Source organism: Trachypithecus francoisi, unplaced genomic scaffold (genome assembly GCF_009764315.1).
Source record: "Trachypithecus francoisi isolate TF-2019V2 unplaced genomic scaffold, Tfra_2.0 Lachesis_group8, whole genome shotgun sequence".
In the NCBI taxonomy this organism is placed as follows: domain Eukaryota; kingdom Metazoa; phylum Chordata; class Mammalia; order Primates; family Cercopithecidae; genus Trachypithecus; species Trachypithecus francoisi.
In genome coordinates, this window is record NW_022681473.1 from 75,563,661 (window position 1) to 75,585,154 (window position 21,494).

At 37.8% G+C, this 21,494-nt stretch overlaps 2 protein-coding genes across 17 annotated transcripts in view; both read right to left on the reverse strand.

The window, feature by feature from the left end:
- Nucleotides 1-1,059: 1,059 nt before the first annotated feature.
- CCDC89 (coiled-coil domain containing 89) lies at nucleotides 1,060-3,824 on the reverse strand. The gene has a single exon (XM_033206431.1). The coding sequence runs from the start codon at nucleotides 2,394-2,396 to the stop codon at nucleotides 1,272-1,274; it is 1,125 nt and encodes a 374-aa protein (XP_033062322.1). The 5' UTR covers nucleotides 2,397-3,824; the 3' UTR covers nucleotides 1,060-1,271.
- A 6,328-nt stretch (nucleotides 3,825-10,152) lies between these two features.
- The window catches only part of SYTL2 (synaptotagmin like 2), a 122,472-nt gene continuing 111,130 nt past the window's right edge, over nucleotides 10,153-21,494 (reverse strand). For 11 of the 16 annotated variants that reach the window (XM_033206443.1, XM_033206444.1, XM_033206457.1 and 8 more), the window contains 5 exons: nucleotides 21,027-21,197; nucleotides 16,432-16,510; nucleotides 13,907-14,006; nucleotides 12,116-12,321; nucleotides 10,153-11,280 (listed from right to left, as the gene is read on the reverse strand). In XM_033206443.1, the coding sequence (XP_033062334.1) occupies nucleotides 11,135-11,280; nucleotides 12,116-12,321; nucleotides 13,907-14,006; nucleotides 16,432-16,510; nucleotides 21,027-21,197 (702 nt within the window). In that variant the 3' untranslated portion in view covers nucleotides 10,153-11,134. The remainder of the gene's footprint in view (nucleotides 11,281-12,115; nucleotides 12,322-13,906; nucleotides 14,007-16,431; nucleotides 16,511-21,026; nucleotides 21,198-21,494) is intronic. The other 5 variants (XM_033206446.1, XM_033206445.1, XM_033206458.1 and 2 more) reach the window with 1 other exon arrangement.

Sequence of the window (21,494 nt, forward strand, 5' to 3'; positions counted from 1 at the left end):
TGTGATTTCTATTTTGACGAGAAAAGTTTGTATTTAATAGCATAATCTTAATAGAAGTGTGAAAAAATGGGTGTAAAAAATTACCTGAGGTAAGGTAACACTTGCTTGGAAATAGTTTTATTAAAAAGGCACCAAGTCATATTTTTTAAGTAAATTCATTATGTAACTTGGTAGCCTTCACCAAAATGGGTGAGAAAAATATTACATTACAATCTATTTTGAGAGGTATTCATAATAATGTTTATATGTCAATACCTAATTACAGGAAGATAAGAAAATATACCTTTGAGAACTTTTTAAAGAACTTTTCATGGATATATATATATATATATATATAACTATGCTTTTATAACTATTCTTACAAAATGTAGGTATTACTACAAAAATGCTGCAAGCATTCATATACACATTCAGCTTAGATTTTTTTTAAAAAAAGCAAAAACTTAATTACAAAAAAATGCTAATAGAAACAGAAAACAATTTCTGAGTTACTCTATAGATCATGTCTGCTATGATTTGTTACCCCAAATTGTCTAATTGTCTATTAGCATATTTTGCAATATTAAATTAAGCTACTGATATTTGCATTATTGCACATCTAAATTCTCTTTTTGAGAAAACAAAAAAAGGAATATTACCTAAGCTTGCAGAAAAAATAAAAATGGTTTTATATAACTTATTTGAATCATATTGCTAATATAGAATAAAATTGACCCACTTTGTTAAAGAACTTGATCTCAATCATTTTCCAAGCTAGTGCAAAATAAAATAAAGTCAGACAATTTTTTTTCCCGCAAAGTATTCACGCGATTATGCTGATAACTGTTTGCTTACAATCTCAACTATGGGAGACTATAAGCCTAACTGTCTACAATGGGTAATTGTGCTAATTATTTTTCACAATGGCACATCTCACTGCATTTAGATTGACTTAAATCATAGAAGTTGCCAATTTAAAATCCTAAAATATATGAAGATATCTGAGGTTGAGAATTAATAAGTTATGGGTAGGAGAAGATACTACTAGTAAATTTAAGATTTCTAAGGCACAGAAGGAAATCTGGCAAATCTTGTGTATTCTAGGTGGTAGAAATGAAAATTAATAATGGCTTTACAATAATCACAACAATATCATAGTAAAGTAGCTTTTCTTTGAGTTGCCTTTTGTGTTTAAAAGTATAATAAATGGGATATCATCTTTACTCTTGCCATAATGCTAAGACACAAATATTTGAATTCTGAATTGCAGGCCAGAGGAAGCAGAGACTTGCTTATGGAAACAGATGGCGGAGTTTGCCATTGAGTTCTCTCTCCTTGCTTAAAAGATCCAGGCTATGCTTTTTGAAGGCTTCAGACTGCAGCCTGAGTTCATCGTAGGCCTTCTGGATCCCATCTACTTTGCACTGAAGCTCCCTGACTCTCAAGTTGCTGTCCACAGCCACTGCCTCTTGCTTAAACCGCTCCAGCGCATGCTTCCTGCCCTCATTTGCTATCTCCAACTTTTCCTCAAGCTGGCGGATCTCTGCCTGTTTGTTCTGAAGCACTTTGCCCCTTTCCATGGACAGCTGCAGCAACTCCTCTTTCTCTCTAGTGACGGTCTGCAGCCTGGCCTGCAGCTCCTGGCTTAGGCTGCTGTGTGTCTCCTCTGCCTTAGCCATCTGCTCCACAGCCTGCTGGTGCTGCTGCTTGAGAGTCTGCAGCTGGCTGCGCAGCTGTTCTGTCTCCTTGGTGTGGGTGCAGGCCTGCTGGCTCTGTAGCTCCAGCAGCTCCTTCTCCCGCGCCTGTGCCTGGCAGGCAACCTGAGCACACCTCTCCTTCAGCGTCTCTAGCTCCCCAGTGAGGGCCTCACACCGGACTGTGAGCTGTAATACTTTTGCCTCCTCATCCTTCAGAGCCTGGCTGAAGAGGCTGCTATTCTCCAGCCTCAGTTTCTCATTCTCCTCCCTCAGCTTGATGTTCTCACTCTTGTATTCATCCTTGAAGCGGATCATCAACTCGTGGTTGGCTGCTAGGGTCATAAAGCGTTCCTCTAGCTTCCCAGTGTACTCACCCTGGGCCTTGAGCTTCTCAGCCTCCTGCATCATCTTCTCCTCCAGCTCTGCATTGAGTAGCTCTAGGATCTGGCAGCGCTCCAGGGCCTCATCTGACCTCCGCTTCAGGATGCAGATGAGCTGGGACTGATCTTCAATGCGGGAGCTAAGCATAGCCTTCTCGCTCCTCTCCTCCTCTGACAGTCCCCGGAGGTTTGCCAAGGCTTCCCTCAGATCGTCCAGTTCCTTAAACTCCATCTCCTCTTCCTGGTTTTTCAGTTTTTCATTTTGCTTCTCTAACCGTTCTTCAGGGGGCGAGGTGTCCATCCTGGGAGCCTGCTCTTTCTGGGGCATAGGTGCTCTCATCCACTAAGGGCTGACTACTGTCTTTTCCCCTCAGATTTCAAAAGCTGCAGGGTGTTGCTAGGGACTCTTGGCACTCCCCAGCAGTTGGTTTTTCCAGTAAGGAGTCCTGTGATTGGTGGACAGGTCTTCAGAATGTTATGAAGTAACAACAGGGGAATCTGGGGGAGTCCAGAGCCAATCTGGTAGGGTTACTTTTGCCTTTCTAACCAATCACAGCTCTCAGTTGTCAACTGTCTCAGTGTCTGGCCGGTACAGCAGAGAGATGCCAACCCCACTCAATCTCCAGCCGGCATCAGGGGAGGAAGCCTGACTCCACCTAATTTCTGGTAGTAGTAAACAAATGAAGCAGGCAATGATATATTTCTCCTCCTCCCCTCTTCAGTTATGGTGTAAATAAATTACTGTTTGTGGAAAAATGGTTGGCTCCTCAAAAATTTGCAGTCTATGAATACAAAGTAGTAGTGGTATTCTGAGAGCCAGGACCCTAAAAGGCTGCATATCTGCACCCCTGATGTTTGGCACAGCTCCCTTTTGGTATTTAAGTATTAAAATAGCAAACCCCAGTGAAATTTATTTTGTTGTCCTTAGCATTGTCCCCACCTGGGCATAAATACTCTTTATTAGATATTTAACACCCCCTGTTTTTACCCATTATTAAAGTAAGGTTACAGAAGGAAGTTTAGTGAAGCATATAAACATTAAAACAGAAAAAATAAGATCCAAATGAAGTTTGCCATTATATACCAAAGTCAACTCCTGATAGATTAAATGTAAACAGAAACTAGAAGAAAATGAAGGTAAACATCAAATCTCTGGGGCTAGGAAGGATTTTTTTTTTTTTTTTTAATGTTAAACATGTAAGATCAGAAAGGGAAAGCTTACTCAAAAAGTTATGTATGATTTTTAAAATTATGTGACTTCTGAGGTCTCTCCAGCCCTTTCTTCTACTGGATTTTCCTGACATTTTACTCCTCAGACAAACCCAACTACTGAAGCCAAACCCAAATCCACTAACCAGCTCTCCGGCCCTATCTTTTGGTGTTCCTCTGCTTGGAATGACTTTCCTACTTTGTCCCTTGTCACTCTAGTAAAGCTTTTTATTCTTAGTTAAGAATCATCTCTGAAGCCTTTTCCTGGCCCCGACATGTCCAATTGGCCACTCATGTCTTTTAGTGCATCCACTATAGCCTATTTGTACTTATGGTGGAGGATGTGAAAATTTTATTGCAGTCACTGTTTATCTGCCAGCTTCCCTCTGTTAGACTGTAAGATCCTTAATGGCAGGGACTGTGTCTATTTCATCCTTGATAATTAGACTAGTGCCTGGCACATGGGGGAGATTCAGATAAATGTGTATTAAGCGGAAGGTAAAAATCAAATTGAGAAAAATATCCATAATATGACAGACACTACATCACTACATTTTTTTTTTTTTTTTTTTTTGAGATGGAGTCTCCCTCCATCGCCCAGTCTGGAGTGCAGTGGTGCGATCTCGATTTCACTGCAACCTCCGCCTCCTGGGCTCAAACAATTCTCCTGCCTCAGTCTCCCGAGTAGCTGGGATTACAGGTACATACCACCACACCCGGCTAATTTTTGTATTTTTAGTAGAGGTGGGGTTTCACCATGTTGGTCAGGCTGGTCTTGAACTCCTGACCTCAAATGATCCACCTGCCTCAGCCTCCCAAAGTGCTGAGATTACAGGCATGAGCCACCACACCCAGCCCAGACACTACATTTTTTAAATAAAGATTTTATGCATATTAACAAAACATTAACATCTAAAAAGAAAAACAATTCACAAAAATGGCCAAGAATTGAACCTCTACAGTGATCCAATAAATACAAGTTAAAATTAGACATAATTTCATGTATCAAATTAGTCAAAAACTTTTCTCTTAAGACTAGCCAAGACTGGAAAGGCATATTGAAATAGGCACTCTCTTAAACTGTTGGTGAAAGTCAGTTGACAGTAGGTATTGAGAAAGTAAGATATTTTTATGGCTTTTGAACTAGTACTTCTTTTGGGGAGACCTTTGCTTAGGAAATAATCTGAAATAAAACATTTTGCTCAAAACTTTTCATTGTAGTGTGGTTTGTAACAACTAAAAGTTGGAAACCCAAGTGTTCAAAAAAAGAGGAATGGTTACAAAAATTATGATATATTCATACAACAAATACTGTGCAGCCACTAAACATTATTACATTTATAGGTAATTTTTAATCACACGGAAAAGTCTTATGTTAGAAATATAACTGAAAAAGGCAAAATACAAAACTTAAAATTCAGATGATTTCAATCCTGTGAAAATTAAGGGTAGGGAAAAGAGTTGACTATTCCTGTGGTCACAGTTTCTGGTGGTCAGACTTACTATCTCCCAAGTCATTATGATAAGGAAAAACCTTGGGTGTCAATATAGATATGGGATGAATTTTTAAATGCTTCAGATTTCACTGGGAGCAAAACAAATCTGAAAGAAGAGTTTCAGGTTTTTCCCTCACTGTCAAAGATCAATGTCTCATATTTCAAATCCTGAATTTCTTATCTATGGAAACCAAGACTGAGGACTGGGGAAATTTCCTAAGCTGAAATTTTAACAACTACATAAACAATAGGATATTGAAGTTTTGTGAAGTGAGTTCCAAAGACTTTAAAAATGTGAATTAAACATTTGTAATTTTTCCACATTTCTCTTCTGTCCTTTTCCTTAAATTTCAAGCTTCATATGCTTAAATGGAGCTCATCTAGTCATTTTCAAGGCAAATGACTAGAGAGTTAGGATGGTCCTCTTAAAAGGGTCTTACAAACACTGAAAATTTTATTTGATTATATGATTGTCTGATATCGTAAAGTGAATTCACAAAATATATTTCCAAAGGGGAGGAAAAGAATTCAGAAAAATACTCAAAAAATATACATACCTTTTTTTTTTTTTTTTTTTTTTTTTTAATACCAGTCAGGGTCTCACTGTGTTGCCCAAGCTGGAGTGCAGTAGTGTGATCATAGCTCACTGCAGTCTTGAATTCCTGGGCTCAAGCAATCTTCCTGCCTCAGCCTCCCAAGCAGCTAGGACTACAGGTGTGTACCACCATGTCCAGCTAAATTTTCCACATTTAAAAAAGCTTATATTTCTTTTTTGCAAATATATTTTAATACCCGTTTCTATTAAATTTGTATTTACATTATTTTAAATAACATACATCTATAGATTATCAAGGCCAAGAATCTGATAAGATACTAATCAATATTCATTCATTTATTCAATAAATATTTGCAAGGTTGTTTACAATGCTAGGTGCTAAAAATATATTAATAAAATAGATATGGTCACTATCCTCAAATAACTTAGTTTAGTAATCACTTTGGTTCCTCTCTGTCGTGGTTGTCTTCTTTGCTCAATCTTTTTTTCTAGCTACCCTCCTAAAAGTATCCTGTATATTCCCTTCCCAGAGATCCAAGGTGACCAGTGCTCTCCCTAGTGGTGACCAATGAGTCCTCTCCACTTATCTTCACGTCTTTCCATGCCTCCCTCCCTTTTAAAACTACCATTTACAGAGCTCTTCTAGGTAGTGGGCATTTATTTGTACATCTTTCACTTAATTCTAATGATATTCTTGAAGGGTAGGCATTATTATCCACATTTTATAGATTACAGGTAACAAAGAAACCAAGATTCAGAGAGGTTAAGCAAATTATCTCATGTCACCCACAGAATAAGTGATACAGCCAGAATTCAAGTCTAGATCTTTTTGATACCAAAGCCCATGATCTTAGATCACACTTCATTTGTCCATTTGATCATTCATTCATCTCACATAGACTAAGAAACTATTCTATCTAAGATTGAAGTCCCAACTCTCAGGATGATTACAGTTTAGTGATAGAGACAGATAAACAGATAACAACAATTCAGTGTGGCCACTGCTAAAGTAATCATGGATAAAATTAGATATCACTCTTTTAAAAAATACAGTGGTAAACACTGGATGTTACTGAAGGCACAAAGAAGGGATACAAAACCAGTCTTGGATGGAAGGGGAATATTAGTCAAGATTGTTTTAATAGAAACCCAATTTAATTTAGCTAAGCAAGTGGAAATATATTGGCTCACAGAAAGTGCACTGAAGGAGCTCATAGAGTCAAAGCAGGAGTGGCAGGAACTAGGTAGGACCCCAAGAACCAAAACTGCAGATGCAAAGCCACCAGATCTCTTTATTTCTCCATCTATTTCTCATCTCTATTGTAGACAGGGTGGATGTGTGATTTTCTCCAGCCACAGTTTGCACCAAGGACAGGGTAGTTCCACTGAATTTATGTGGGGATGGGATCTGTAACAGTGGAAAAAAAAGAAAGCAAAAATTTTGAGGCTAGTGGCAAGAGAGTGGTTGACTGGATAGAGGAGTGATAGTGGGAGGTGACTGATAGGGGTTTGAGGGATGGAGTCCACAATGACTTTTAAAAATAATGTTACAGAATAATGAACTGAAAGCTGAGAGCATAGAAGATTTTGGTCAGAGTGGGATGTTTACATTTAATGCTTCAATGGTAGAACTTCCCAGTTACAAGGAAGTTCATGGATTTGTGTGGCTGAAAAGGAATAGAGGTTAAGGACATTCAAATTGAGGAGGTCAAGGAACTAAGAAGCCAGGGTGTCTGATGAACATTCATATGCTGTAGAGTTAGGTGCCCGGGTCATCAATGAATGAGTTGAGAAGGATGGTAGAGGACAAGAATGAGTGGAAGGGATAATCATAACAGCAAACATTTATAGAATGCTATCTGTCAAAAGTGAGCACTATATTGATTCATTTATTTTCACCTATAGAGTAGGCACAATGTCCCCCCTTTCTTTTTTTTTCTTTATTTTTATTATTATTTTTTTTTACAGATGAGACACAAAGAAGTTAGATAACCTGACCTAGGTCACACAGCTACTAAGTGGTTTAACTGAGATTCAAATCCAAGCTGCCTGTTTCTGGAGGTCACTTAACCATTACACTGTACTCCCTTCCTGATAACGCTGTACTCCTTTCTAAGGCTGGACAACACACAGCCTTAGAAACATTTACAGGAAGAGAGAGGAGCAATGATCTGAAATCTGATCCCACATCCTGATTGAAGTACTGGGTGTGAGAGAGTGAGTCTTCTTTTTGTAAGGTTGAAGGAGAACCAGTTCTTTTAGAAAAAGCCAGCCAAAGAAATAGAGGGAATAGTCTGTGATTGAATCAAGTATGTGGGGACATGTTTTTTTATAAAACAAACTAGTCAATAAGCCTGGGAGAGTGAAGATGAGAGTAGATGAGAGAGCAATCCCAAAGCAGAATGGGAATGAAAGTACAGTGGAAGGAGGTATTTGGGGCTTTTTACTCCTATAGTGTGTATGGATGTCAGGGATCTGAAAAGATGTCTAAGCAAGTTCCCTGGAAAATACAGCTGAGGGGAAGGGTGGTAGGCATCTCTGAAAGAAGCTAGCCTAGGTTAACAGTAACCATGCTTTGGGTGGACTGCTAGACCATGTGAGAAGTCCATGGAGTTCCCAGGATCCTCACCACCTACTTAGAAGCTACAGCAGTCATGGTAAGTGGAAGAATTTAGGCCTCTCTGAAAAGAGTCAGCAGTGACCCTTAGAAATTTTACTTCATTTTAAAAATAATGGTATTTTGAAATATTTTCACTTGAGGTAGAAACAAATTGCATGCATGCCTAGCTCTTGATTTCACCAGTGTCTATATAACATCCCATTCTTCTAATAACGAACCATTTTCCTTTGGCCACAGCGTGGGCACATTACCCAGGCTAGGTGAATCATATTATACCATCCACAGTGAATGGTCCAATAGGTGGGCATATGACACAGATCTGGCCAGTTTCCACCATAGGTCTCTCAAGCTGAACCTAGGAAAAAGAAGTGCTTTAGCTGAGAGGTTGTGATGCTGAACCTGGCTGAGGTGCTATTTCTCACTCCCTGAAGGACAGAGATCCCATCTGAGTTTCTGGTTCCAGCCTGCAGGTTCCCAAAATAACCTAGGTTCCTGCAGTACTTCTTTATTCTGTGACCTAACCTAGTATATTTCCAATAAATCCTCCTTTCTGGCTTATTTGCAGTTGGGCTTCTGAAAAAAAAAAAAAAAAAAAAGCCCTAAAATATGTAGTTCAAGAAAATGCCTCCAGCTTTAAAAAATGTACTTTGAAGTTTCAGCAGGGTCTTTGCCTAAAAGTTATACTGGCTCAAAAGCATGTCAACCTGAGTTCACTAAAGAATTCAAGTTGCCTACATTTTTTAAAAAGAGACAGGATATCTCTGTGTCTCCCAGGCTGGAGTGCAGTGGCACAATCAAAGCCTCAAACTCCTAGGCTCAAGCGATTCTCCCACCTCAGCCTCCCAAGTAGCCAGGACTATAGGCACACACCACTAAGCCCGGCTAATTTTTTTAGTTTTTCTAGAGATGGCATCTTGTTATGCTGCCCAGGTTGGTCTTGAACTCCTCAATCAATGCTCTTGCCTCAGCCTCCCAAAATGTTGGATTTACAAGCATGAGCCACCACACCCAGACATGCTTACATTTCATAAAGCATGAAGCTCACACTTGGCCTCCCTTTTGAACCAGGAGAGATTCACTTTATGATTTACACTTTCTTTTTCATGTGAAACATCTCCTTGGACTTCTTGAGTCAGTCAGAAGTGCTGCGGATAGATGCAAGGAAGGTGGGGGGTTCTATTGTCCACTTTGGTGTTTTGAAGATGAGGGATCGGGGGATAGGACAAGGCAGGCAGTCCTGGTCCTAGATGGAGAGATAATGAAGCCAATCTCATTAGTGCTCCAGAGCTGGCCAGATGCTGGTTTTACAGGTAACTGAAAGAAAGGCTGAGAAAGTCACATGTACTATGATGTGGCAGAAGCCAGAACAGCGTTTGTGCTTCTGCCACTGTGCTCTAGAAGTGTGACTCTAATTAGCTCATTTTGCCCTTCCTTGAGTTCACAGCAGGAACGGGAAATAGAGCTGGACTAAGCACTCTAATAAAAAACCTGGGTTGGGAGACCGAGGTGGGCAATTCACAAGGTCAGGAATTCTCGAGACCAGCCTGGCCAACATGGTAAAACACCATCTCTACTAAAAATACAAAAATTGGCCAGGCATGGTGGTGGGCACCTGTAATCCCAGCTACTCAGGAGGCTGAGGCAGGAGAATTGCTTGAACCCAGAAAGCGGAGGTTGCAGTGAGCTGAGATCACGCCATTGCACTCCGGCCTGGGTGACTGAGCGAGACTCCATCTCAAAAAAAAAAAAAAAAAAAAGACCTGAGGAGACAATGGAAAGGGCATTAACCTAGGTTAGTTGCTCTTATTGGCAAGTGGGTAGAAGATTCTAGTATCTGTTTGGGAAAAGAGGCAAGTATTCTAGTTGTTTTCAATGACATTTATGAGATGCTTGTTGTAAGATCCCAAGTTCACCTGTCACTCAGGCTTTCTTGAACCTACATTAAATCAGTGCTTGTTTTGAGAAAATTAAGCTGGTTGGGTCCTAAGGAAGAGTAATGTGCTTCATATACTAAAATCATCCCCAAAGCATTTTAACTACTTAAAAAAAAATACTTGAGATCTGCTATGTCCTTTAAAACAAAATAAATAAAAATAAAAATCCTACTCTTAATCACATAGCCAAAGTTGCCCACTTAGGGGAGATGATTCCCAGAACTGCAGTGAAGACTGTAGAAATATTAGCCCAGAAGAAGTTCATTAGCCTTGTTAGGAAATTTAGATGTTTAGAATTCCTAAAATATTTTATTTAAAATGAGAAGTCAGGCTAATTTTCTAATACAATTTAAATCAAATGATAATTTATTCTAAGGGTTTTTACAAAATACTTTATGAAAATTTTACATACATAAGAAGTACAGTATAACTGAACAACTTACATTCTAATTAAAACTTTGTTGTAAAACATGTTTGTGACTACTCTTATGCTGCTTTCATATAATAAAGTTATAAGAAAAACAATCATATATATGCAGGGTTTTAAAAAAATAAACTCATAAAAATACAGGCTTGAGACCTATCTTAGAATTAAGTCAAAACAAGCCAACAACTGAATTTTACCTATGGCCAGTGGGTGGCACTAAAATACATTTGAGGCTTGTTTTAACTGCCTGTTTTCTCAAGGCAGAAAACACCCGTAAATTCAGTCTCATTGTCCTAACATGGAATTCCACATTTTATTAGAGATTGCAGAGTAAATAGTTTCTTAAGATCCACCTTTTTTTTTTTTATCATCACTGATGTTCTGTCTCCATTCCCCGCCCCACTTTGAGTATCTTTCTGCTAACTTTTTCCCACAACCTACAAAGGTCCCGCAAGGGTACCAGACCCTCTTAACTGTGGCACAGAATTGTGGTGTGAAACACATGATGGCAAACAAGAACATTTTGCTCATTAGCAATACCCCATGTTTAATGCTCTGGGGCAACTTTTTCTTTGAAGCAGCAGCAGACGTTCAATTTTCCTAGCTTGTTCAGATATCTTCTTTAATGTTAGAGTCACAAATTACACATTTTGTTATTATTCAAATCCCTTGGGCCTTGTAATCAAAGAAGCACATGCAGATTGACTTTTACATGCTGTGTAGTATTCCTTAGTTGCAATAGATAGAAATTGAGGATATTTGTCCACCTACTCAGATTTTCAAGATCAGATTCCATGGGTTTAGTAGTTTCAGTGGAGGAGCCAGTGGGATTGGGCTCATTTGGAAATCTTGGCAATCAAAAGCATTCGGAGAGGCAGTGTTGCTTCAATCCAAGTATTGGGGGAGTTTACCATCTTCTCCCAGAGAGCAACTTCCTCTGAAGTAGAGTCCATCCAGTCCACTTCAGTCCCATAACTTTTACCTGAAAAAAGGAAGCTTTGTATTTATAAAGAAACAGCTCATTGGGGGTGGGGAAAAGAGGGAAAGTCATTCCCTAATTATAACCACCAGTGGAAGCTAAGAAGAGCTTTCTTCACTGGGAGGGCAGATGTGAAACTCAATATAAGGAAGAACTGTTCAACTGTCTGAGTGACTCCATTTTTGTGATCATTGCCATAATTCCCAGAGCAATGATTTTTCTTCAAGTTAATGTAAAGGCCAGACGAAAATTCATCAGGGAATACGGGAGTTAGGAGGACTCCTGTACTGGGTTGGAGATGACACTGGATGAGCTCTAGGTTAGTGTGACTGAGGCTTTAGTGTCTAACAGACTCAATTTTGAATCTTGGCTCTGCCACTTTGTAGCTGTGTTACTTACTTTCTTGAACTATCAGTTCCTTTGGGGGTAACATTAGTAACTACCTCATAGACTTGTGAGGATTCAATGAAATAATGTAAATAAAGCATTTAATACAGTGACTGGTGCTCCATAAATGTTATTGTTATTACTCAAAGCATACATTTAGGACTATAAATATTTTTACAGGGCAGACTAGTGATGAAGACTTTTCTGTCCCTGCCACTGCCACAATAACTTAAGCTCTATATGGACAGACACTTCACCCTGTTAATCCTCGTATCTGGAGCCCTTGGCACACAATCTGACATTTCTTTACTCATTTATTTCACTATACTTAACAGATATCTGTTTTCAGGATATCTCAGTTTTCACTGGGAAGAAGCAAAGCAACAAACAAACCTCCAGTATCTCTGGAAAAATTTGGCTCATAGAGAATTAAAAATGTAGCAAACAGTACCTGTTCCAAAGCCAATCCGAAGACCTCCCAAAAATTGGTTGGTTAATTTGTAATGGTCCCAGACAGTAAGCTCTACACAGGCTTCCATCAGATCTTCAGGCCTGAACCCATCATACACCATAGTGTGGTTGAAAATAGGGTTGGTGGTTTTCCCTACAGCTCTTGTCTTCTGGCGACTTTTCCTACTTGTATCTGGAAGGATGGTACTACAAAAAGAGGCACAATTGTGGGAGCATTTTAGTAAGATAGTGAACATTCATGCTTTCAATACATAACAACACAGCTACTAAAGATTGACAATGGAGGAAAAGATGTGGAGAGATAGTGGTGGTGGCGGCGGTGGTTTGGCAGACAGTGGGGTTTGGGGTAGGGACATATCATGCTGAAAAGACTCTGGATCTAGAGTCAGCTACACTTGGTTTGAATCCTGACTCTGCTACCTCCTGGGTATGCATTTTAGGGAAAGTTACTCAACCTCACAGACACTTGCTTCTTCATCTATAAAATGGGAATGGTGATGCTGATTTCATAAGGTCAAAATTAGAATTAAATAACATATGCAAAACACTTAGCTCCATGCCTGCATTTAGTAAGTGCTTAACGTGCTAGTAATCACTTGAGGATTCTTTTAAAATTTGGAAGCACAGGCTATCCTGATTAGCTGTGATAGCCTAAGACATTTGTGTTATACAGAATAGAAAAAGAAGACTCCAAATTGCTAGATTTGACTTCAGAAATAAATCACATAATTTTTTTTTACAATCACTTACATTTCATTTATGATAACAATTAAATGAACTTTAACCTACCATGCCTCTTATAAGTGGCAATATAAGACAATACAAGTGGCAATACAAGGCAAGAAGGTCTGTGAATGGTCTCAGAATGTGACTGACTGACTTGGTCTCAGAATGAGGCTGACTTGAGCCAAAAAAAATCTCACCAGCTGACATCTATAAACAGTACGTGTAGGGAAAAATCATAAATAATATCATCTATGCTACTTGGATATATGTCACATATATATTTATTTATTTAATAGAGAAGGGGTTTTGCTATGTTGACCAGGCTGGTCTCGAACTCCTGGGCTCAAGTGATCCGTCTGCCTTGGCCTCCCAAAGTGCTGGAATTAGAGGTGTGAGACAACTCGCCCTACCAGATATATGTCACATATATTTAAAAAGCTACAGTTGGTCTTCTGGTAGACTACATATAAATAAAATTAGAGAAACTAGGAGAGTGCACTAATATCTGTTTAGTTATTATTTAATAGATGCCAGCCACTTTATATGTATAACAGAGAAGAGTTTGCCGTTTAAAAACCCAGACTGTCTCAAGCTCTTAGTAAGGGTTGATTAACAAATCATTTTCCATATATGTGTAGTCTCATACAATGACCCTTTGCAAATAGGCCACAAAACAGGTGGGACAAAGGAGGGAAGGAATTCTCCCTCTCCATAAAGGAGTCAAGGGGTGTGACATCTTACCATTAGAAATTTAATAAACTTTTGAACTGATTATTGCCCTCACCAACAGATGTTTTCCCTAGAAGACATTACATACTGAGTATGAGGTCTCTAGTTTCATTTGACCTCTTACTTTATGATTTTAAAGCTAAATGAAGCCTTAAGAGTTCATGATATAGATTCCTCCAATTCCTGTTTCCATTATCCCAAGTAAATTCATTTAAATTATGAATAATGAGTCAGCATTACAAATATAGAGAACTGAAACTAACCAGCAAAGGCCAGGCTATAGAACTGATACAGACAGAGTTATCAATACTATTACCATTTAACAAAAGAATTTAGATGACTTCCCCTTAGCAGTGGTAGATCAAGGCATTCCTTCACCCAGATGTGCACTTCTCCAGTTGTAGGAAGCTTTTTACCTATAATAGAAAAAGAAGAGAAAATTTTCACTGCCAGTTCTCTCTTGGCAATACTGCATCCAAAGCTGTCAGCCTAAAAATGTTCTGGCACGGAGATACTAGCTAGTACTTGATGATATCATCTGAACTGATTAAATCTATACAGTCTTAACTAAGTCTTTCATAATCTGGTTTTACTGAACTCAACTCTATACAAATAATTCATATTGACTGTAAGTACAGAGTATTACATCATTCATATATCGTTCATTTGAGGTTTTCTTGGTTCAACAAAATCAGACATCAGGAATGTGAATCATTCATTTACAGTTATATTCAAAACATCTCAATGAAATGCATATACCTTCCAAATATTAATATCAATATCAACTGGTGCTAGTGGAAGCCATTTAAAACATATTTGAGTGTAAAGTACCCAAAACAGGTATTGGCTAAGGTAGTCATTTTTAAGAGTAGTTATACCTTTTTTTTTTTTTTTTTTTTTGAGACATGGTCTTACTCTGTCACCCAGCTTGGAGTTCAATGGTGCAATCATGGCTCACTGCAGCCTCAACCACCTGGGCTCAAGTGATCCTCCTACCTCAGCCCTCCCGGAGTAGCTGCGACTACAGGCATGTGCCACCACACTTGGCTAATTTTTAAATTTTTGTGGAGACAGAGTTTCGTCATGTTGCCCAGGCTTGTCTTGAACTCCTAAGCTCAAGGGATCCACCTGCCTCAGCCTCCTAAAGTGTTGGGATTACAGGGGTGAGCCACCACACCCGGTCAAGAGTGGTTACACATTTTATAGGGATATTGTATGTACATATGTAATAGTTAATATTATGGGCAGATAGTTACTAAGAACTTGGCTTAGTCTTAAATTGTTGTCTAGACTGGGTTCATATGAACAGAGGAATGCCACCAGATTTTTCTGACTGGGTTAGCTCAATCAGTCAACCAAACAGTATTTAGTGAGCATCTATCATACGCTCATCTCTATGCTATGCTAGGAACATCATTAGATATACAGAGAATACATGAAATAATCTATGCCCTTGGGAAATGTTTATAGTTATGCTGGAGAGAATAATTCAAATAAAATGATAAAAATGTAATATACAGTGAAACTCCAAGTTATTACTGCAATGTTCTAGAAGATGATATGATCAGTGAGATCTAATATAGTTAGGAAAAGCTTTATGGAGGAAATGGGGCTTCGTCTAAGATTTTGGTAGGTTGAGGAGAAGAGGAAGCCATTTCAAGGAATAAAAACTACATGGGCAAAAATTTAGACATGGTGGCACCCATCACAACACACAATACCCCTGCCCTCTACTACCAAGTGACAGAAGGTAAAAGGAAAATGGGGTTTCTATGAATGTTGACTTTAAATGTTAGAATACAAATTACATGCAAAAGAATCTACGTTTTAGGAAAATCCAGAAGTTACAAGGTGGTAGTCTGACAGCAATCTGGCCTGAAAATATGCTTTGCTTGCCCTCTAATTCTTTCTTTTCGTGTGGGCGGTATAAACTACATCAGAATGCTTTTCTTTAGTTCAGTCACTATCCTCACCATCAATTATTTCTTCCATCTCACTAGCTTCACTGCCTGGTTACTGAAAGCATTTGAGTTTACAACCCCTGATTTCAGCCATAATGTTCATACAGATTCTTAAAAAGACTAACTTGGGGGAACTCGCTTGGGAAATGGATCAAGGAGCTGGCTGGCATTCATTTCCTGCTAGTCTCTTGCTCCTTAACTGGGCTGAAGACCTGACAAGGAGGCAACTGATAATCTTGAGGGAAAAGCTTTATCTCTTAATAAGACCCTGAGAGTGGAGGGCCAATGAGCTTTAAGTTCTCTGGAGTCCTCCTAATTCCCACCTGTGAAAAAGAACACTCAAGTTTTATTCTTATAGCACTATCAATAGGTCCAAATTCTGAACACAGGAATACACAAATTCTGAATACAGGTCATTCATATTGTGCAGATACAAACTTTTTGGAGAGTGAGGTGAAACCTAAGGACTATAAACTAAACTAAAAAAAAAAAAAAATGAGAATTTTCTCATAGAAACAGAAAGTAGAATGACGATTACCAAAGCTGGCAGTAGGGGAAAAGGAAATTGTTGGTTAACAGATACAGAGTTTCAGATTTGCAAGATGAAAAGGTTCTGGAGATCTGTTTCCCAACAGTGTGAATATACTTAGAATTACTGAGCTGTACACTTAAAAATGGTGAAGATGGTAGATTTTATGGTTTTTGCCACAATAACAAAAAAAGAACTTTCTTATTTACAACTGTGAATAGACTCATTGGTCTATATGTTACTAACTTGATAAGTCTGTTTAGGGCCTCACCTTTGAAAATGCATAATAAATACTGGGAGAAGAGAACCATAGGGAAAGGAAATAAATCTGAATGGAAAATCATTACATACCAGGGACTGGCTCTGGGACATACTGGAGAGCTAGTTTCATTTCACCTCTGTTTTCTGCTTCAAGGGCAACTGGTGCTGTCTGAAAAGTGAAGAAATGTCAGCAGGTGTGAGACAGACTTTTCATCCTGTTTGTTGGTACAGGTCCTATTAGAAAACCATATCTGTCCCATTTCTGGGACCATGTGTCACTCATGAGTGCTCTGGATTAAAATTTATCTCTGCATCAGAACTAGACTGTTGCCTTAATACCTGGGAAAGCTAGGCTGTATATGTTGAAAAATCTTGCAGGATACCCAGAAAATATTTCAAGGCCTTTAGTCTCAAAGATGGTGAAGAAACCAGAATGGCTTTCTTGGAGATGGGAGAGGTTTCTTAGAATGTTTGAATCTTAATCAAAATACAAATATTTTGTTAGCTATTCAGCCAGCATATATAACAATTTATTTGTATTCCTTTTATTTGAAGGAGTATGAGACAGTGTGTGAAAGTAAGGGGGAAAAGGCTATATCTTACATTTTCAAAGCTGCACTAATCTGATTATTTTAGGCCAAATGCAAGGAAGTCTGTAAGTACAACAAAGATTGAACAAGAATTTTTTTTTTTTTTTTTTGAGACAGAGTCTTGCTCTGTCACCCAGGCTGGAGTGCAGTGGCCGGATCTCGGCTCACAGCAAGCTCCGCCTCCCGGGTTTACACCATTCTCCTGCCTCAGCCTCCTGAGTAGCTGGGACTACAGGTGCCCGCCACCACGCCCGGCTAGTTTTTTTGTATTTTTTAGTAGAGACGGGGTTTCACCGTGTTAGCCAGGATGGTCTCGATCTCCTGACCTCGTGATCCGCCCGTCTCAGCCTCCCAAAGTGAACAATAATTTTTAAAATTTCTATCTGTTATTTTCAATTACACTTGAGTATTCCCTATCTGAAATGCTTGGGACCAAAAATGTTTCAGATTTCGGATTTGATTTTTGAATTCTGTAATATTTGCATACACACAATGAGATATCTTAGGGATGGGACCCAAGTCTAAACACAAAATTCATTTATGTTTCATATACATCTCCCATACATAGCTTGAAGGTAATTTTATATAATATTTTTAATAACTTTATGCAACCTATCACATGAGGTCAGATATGGAATTTTCCACTTGTGCCATCATATTGGCATTCAAAAAGTTTCAGATTTTGGAGCATTATGGATTTGAACTTTTTGGATTAGGGATGCTAAACCTGTATAAGATAGTTCTACTTTCAAATCCGGGCTCTTTAGAGCTTTATTTTCAAAACATGGGTATGTATCAGAAACATAATGGTAGCCAGTTAAAAATGAGATGCTTTTGATATCTTCTGAGGAGTTCAGGTCTTGAGTAGGGCTAGAAATAAGTGCTTCATGTGATTTTGATATAACATTTGAGAACCATTTCTTTAGTGGAACTAAAACAGTTCCACTGTTGTGTAGACACTAAGTTATGATTTGTATTAGTTATTTATATTTATCACTTCCTACTATGATGGACTAGCTTGGATCACATCAACCCCTAAACTAAGAACAATTTAAAAGGTGGGATTTTAAATATCAAATTCAAAGTGCTAAGTAAGTATTAATACAGATGGGACTCAAATGAACAAGATCTTAGAGTCTGACATTCTTCTAGGCTTTTCACTTTGAGGCATTTAAGTAGTGCCAAACTAAGCACATAAAAAGCCTAACAGAAAGAGACTGAAAAGGTGAGCAGGACTTTTAGCAGTTTCACGAGGCTGGAGAGACAAAACTTGGAGTCCATGGCCTGCCAAGAAGGAATGGCACTGGAAAAGCACTCTAAACCAGTGGTTTTCAAAGTATGGTTTCTAGGCCAGCAGCATTGGGGAACCTGTTAAAAAACATATATTCTTGGGTCCATAAATCTTGGGAATAGGGCTCAGAATCTGGTTTTTTTTTTTTTTTTTTTTTTTTTTGAGACAGGGTCTTGCTCTGTTGCCCAGGCTAGAGTGCAATGGCATGATCTCAGTTCACTGCAACCACCACCTCCCGGGTTCAAGTGATCCTCCCATTTCAGCCTCTTGAGTAGCTGGGACTACAGGTGCATAACACCAATCCCAGTTAATTTCTTTGCAAAGGCAGGGTTTTGCCATGTTGCCCAGGCTGGTCTCCATCCAACTCCTGGACTCAAGCAATCCACACCTCAAACTCCCAAAGTGCTGAGATTACAGGTGAGAGCCACCACATCCTGCCCCAGAATCTGTGATTTAATAAGTCCTTCAGGTGAATCAGATGCATGCTGATTTTGAGAACTACTTCCCATGGCTTTCAGTTGTAATCTCTGAAGGGCCTTAGCCTAGGAATATGAGCAAACAAAAACTAGACCAGATCACTTGAAAACTGGGCTTGTGCTTCAAAGTCAGTTCATTCCCAGATTAAATGAAGGTGGTCTATGCCTGCTTTGTCAGAAGCAAAAGTAAATCTTCCCAAATTATTCCTAGAAAGTTCTCATATGCAACACCCCACATAAGATTAAAAAATGAACAGGCATATCAAGACAAAGAACTAAGCATCCAAACTAAGATTTTAAAAAACAGATAAGCAGGACTCACAAATTTTTAAGATTCTGAAATTTTCAAGTACATATATTAAATAACTTTGCATGCTATATTTATAAAGACAGTGTTAAGATAGAGAATTTTAGGAGAGAAATGGAATCAAAACAGTTAAAAGAAAATATACTTTTGAAAATATAAGTTTTATATTATAGATTGGCTTAAATCGTAGATGGTTTTTAACAACAGAATAGACAGCAAGTAAAATTGTTGAATTGTAGTACAAGTTATCAAAAAATGGACTGAAATATAAGAAAAAAAGAATATACAGAAAAGAGCATAAGAGACATATTGGACAGAATAAAAAGGTATAACATACTTGTAATTGGAGTTTCCAGAAGGAGAGGAGAAAATAGTGAGGCAAAAGTAATATTTGAAGAAATAATTGCTGGTAAATTTTCAAAGTGATGAAAGATACCAAAACATAGATAGATTCAAGCAGCTCTGTGAACCCCAAACCTCAGGATAAATTAACTACACCTAGGCTCATTATAGTACAACTGCTAAAAATCAAAGACAAAGAAAAGTATCCTAAAGTCTGGAAAAGAACACATAACCTTCAAAGGAGCAAAAATAAGACTAATAGCTGACTTCACAACAGAAATGACCAAATACTATGAAGTGCCGTCTTCAAAACACTGTAAGAAATAATTGTCAATCTAGCAACAGAGCAAAAATATCCCTCAAAGATTGAAAAAGATGTTATGATACCAAGAAAATCTGAAAGAATCTGTTGCCAGGAGATACTCACTAACAGTAAAACTAAAGAAGAGTCTTGAACAGAAGAAACAACTCCATGGAGAAATCCAGGAAAGGAGAAAGAGCAATGAAAAGGCAAATATGTGGTTAAATCTAAATTAACAGACTGTATAAAACAATAATAGTAATGTCTTATGGGACTTAAAAATATATACAATTAAAACATGACCAAAAATAGCACAAAGGATGGGAGAATGGGTAAATGGAGTTAAAATGTTCTTGGTTCCTTTCATTGTTCTGAAAGTGGCAAAAGTTCTCATTTATATTACAGTTTTAATTCAAGGATGCATATTGTAATCTCATAGGAACTAATAAAGAAAAATGAAAATAAACTATAACTGACATATTAAGACAGAGTAAAGAATGGAATAATAATCCCAAAGGAGGCAATTATGAAAATAAGAAAATAGGACAAATAGTAAGATGCTAGGTTTGAACTCAAATATGTCAATAATTACATTAAGTGCAAATGGACTGGGTAATCCAATTAAGAGACAAATATTTTAAGACTGGAAAAACATCAAAACTATTGCTTATAAAAATATATCTGAACTACAAGAATGTTAAAAGGCTGAAAATCAAAAGACAGAAACAAACTTCTTATCAAAAGGAAGCTAATAGAACTATACAAATATAGGCAAATTAGATTTTAAGGCAATAAGTATTACTAGACATAAAAAGGGAATTTCAAGATGATAAAATGGTTCACTTATCAAGAAAATATAACAATTCTAGTTGTATGTATATATAATAAGACAATCTCAAATACAGTGAATCAAAAATAATAAATCTAAAAGGAGAAAAAGACAAATCCACAATTGTAACTCTACGCATAATTCACAGTACACACAGACATAAAATCCAAGAGGATACAAAAGATTTCAGGAACCAGTTCTGACTTAATTGATACAGAACATTACATCCTTTAACCATCGAATACACTTTGGTTTCAAGTGACACAAGGAACATTTATCAAAATTCAGCCACATATTAGGCTAAAAGTCAGTATCAAATTTCAAAGGACTGAATTATTTAAAAGACCTTCCTGAAGTCTCTGAAACATTTGTGTTAAATGATTTAAACATTCTCCCAATAACCCTTTTTACTTTTCTTTTTTTTTCTCTAGTTTAAAATTACCCCAAACTACAGATCTGTGCTCTGAATTAAATGCAGTTAAGCTTTTTCCTATACACCAGGCCCCACATCAACCAACCAAATAAACAAACAAAAAACTCTAGACTCACCTTCCGCTTCAGAGGGTACCATCTCAATTGTTTATTCTGTTTGTTATCCCAGTCCCATGTTTCCAAATCAAGTTCCACTTCCCCTAGGAAACTATTGCGCTTAAATGTATCCCGATGCCAAACGGACAGGTTCAGCTTCTGTGCCTTTAAGATTTGTTTTTCAATTTTATACTGAAGTTCAAAGAAGAAAATTAAATGATGAATAACATTACTTGATGCCAAGGTTATGACACACAGATGAAGAGTAAATTCATCTGTATATATCAAATTTTCTTATCTGTTAAGTTTCAAGTCCCAAAAATATTGCAAAGTCATCTTATTCTAAGTGTCTTGTTTCAAAGAGGTAAAAATCCATCTTTCATAAAAGCTCATTTGCTTCCCCACTCTCGAAAAGCAAGCCAAGACTCAAATACCAAAGTTGGTAATAGTTCTCTAACAATAAAAGCCAATTTTTCAATTTTTGCTGAA

What these genes read in the sequence shown, in the direction of transcription:
- CCDC89 (XM_033206431.1), bottom strand. Translation starts at nt 2,396, where the DNA reads ATGAGAGCACCTATGCCCCAGAAAGAGCAGGCTCCCAGGATGGACACC.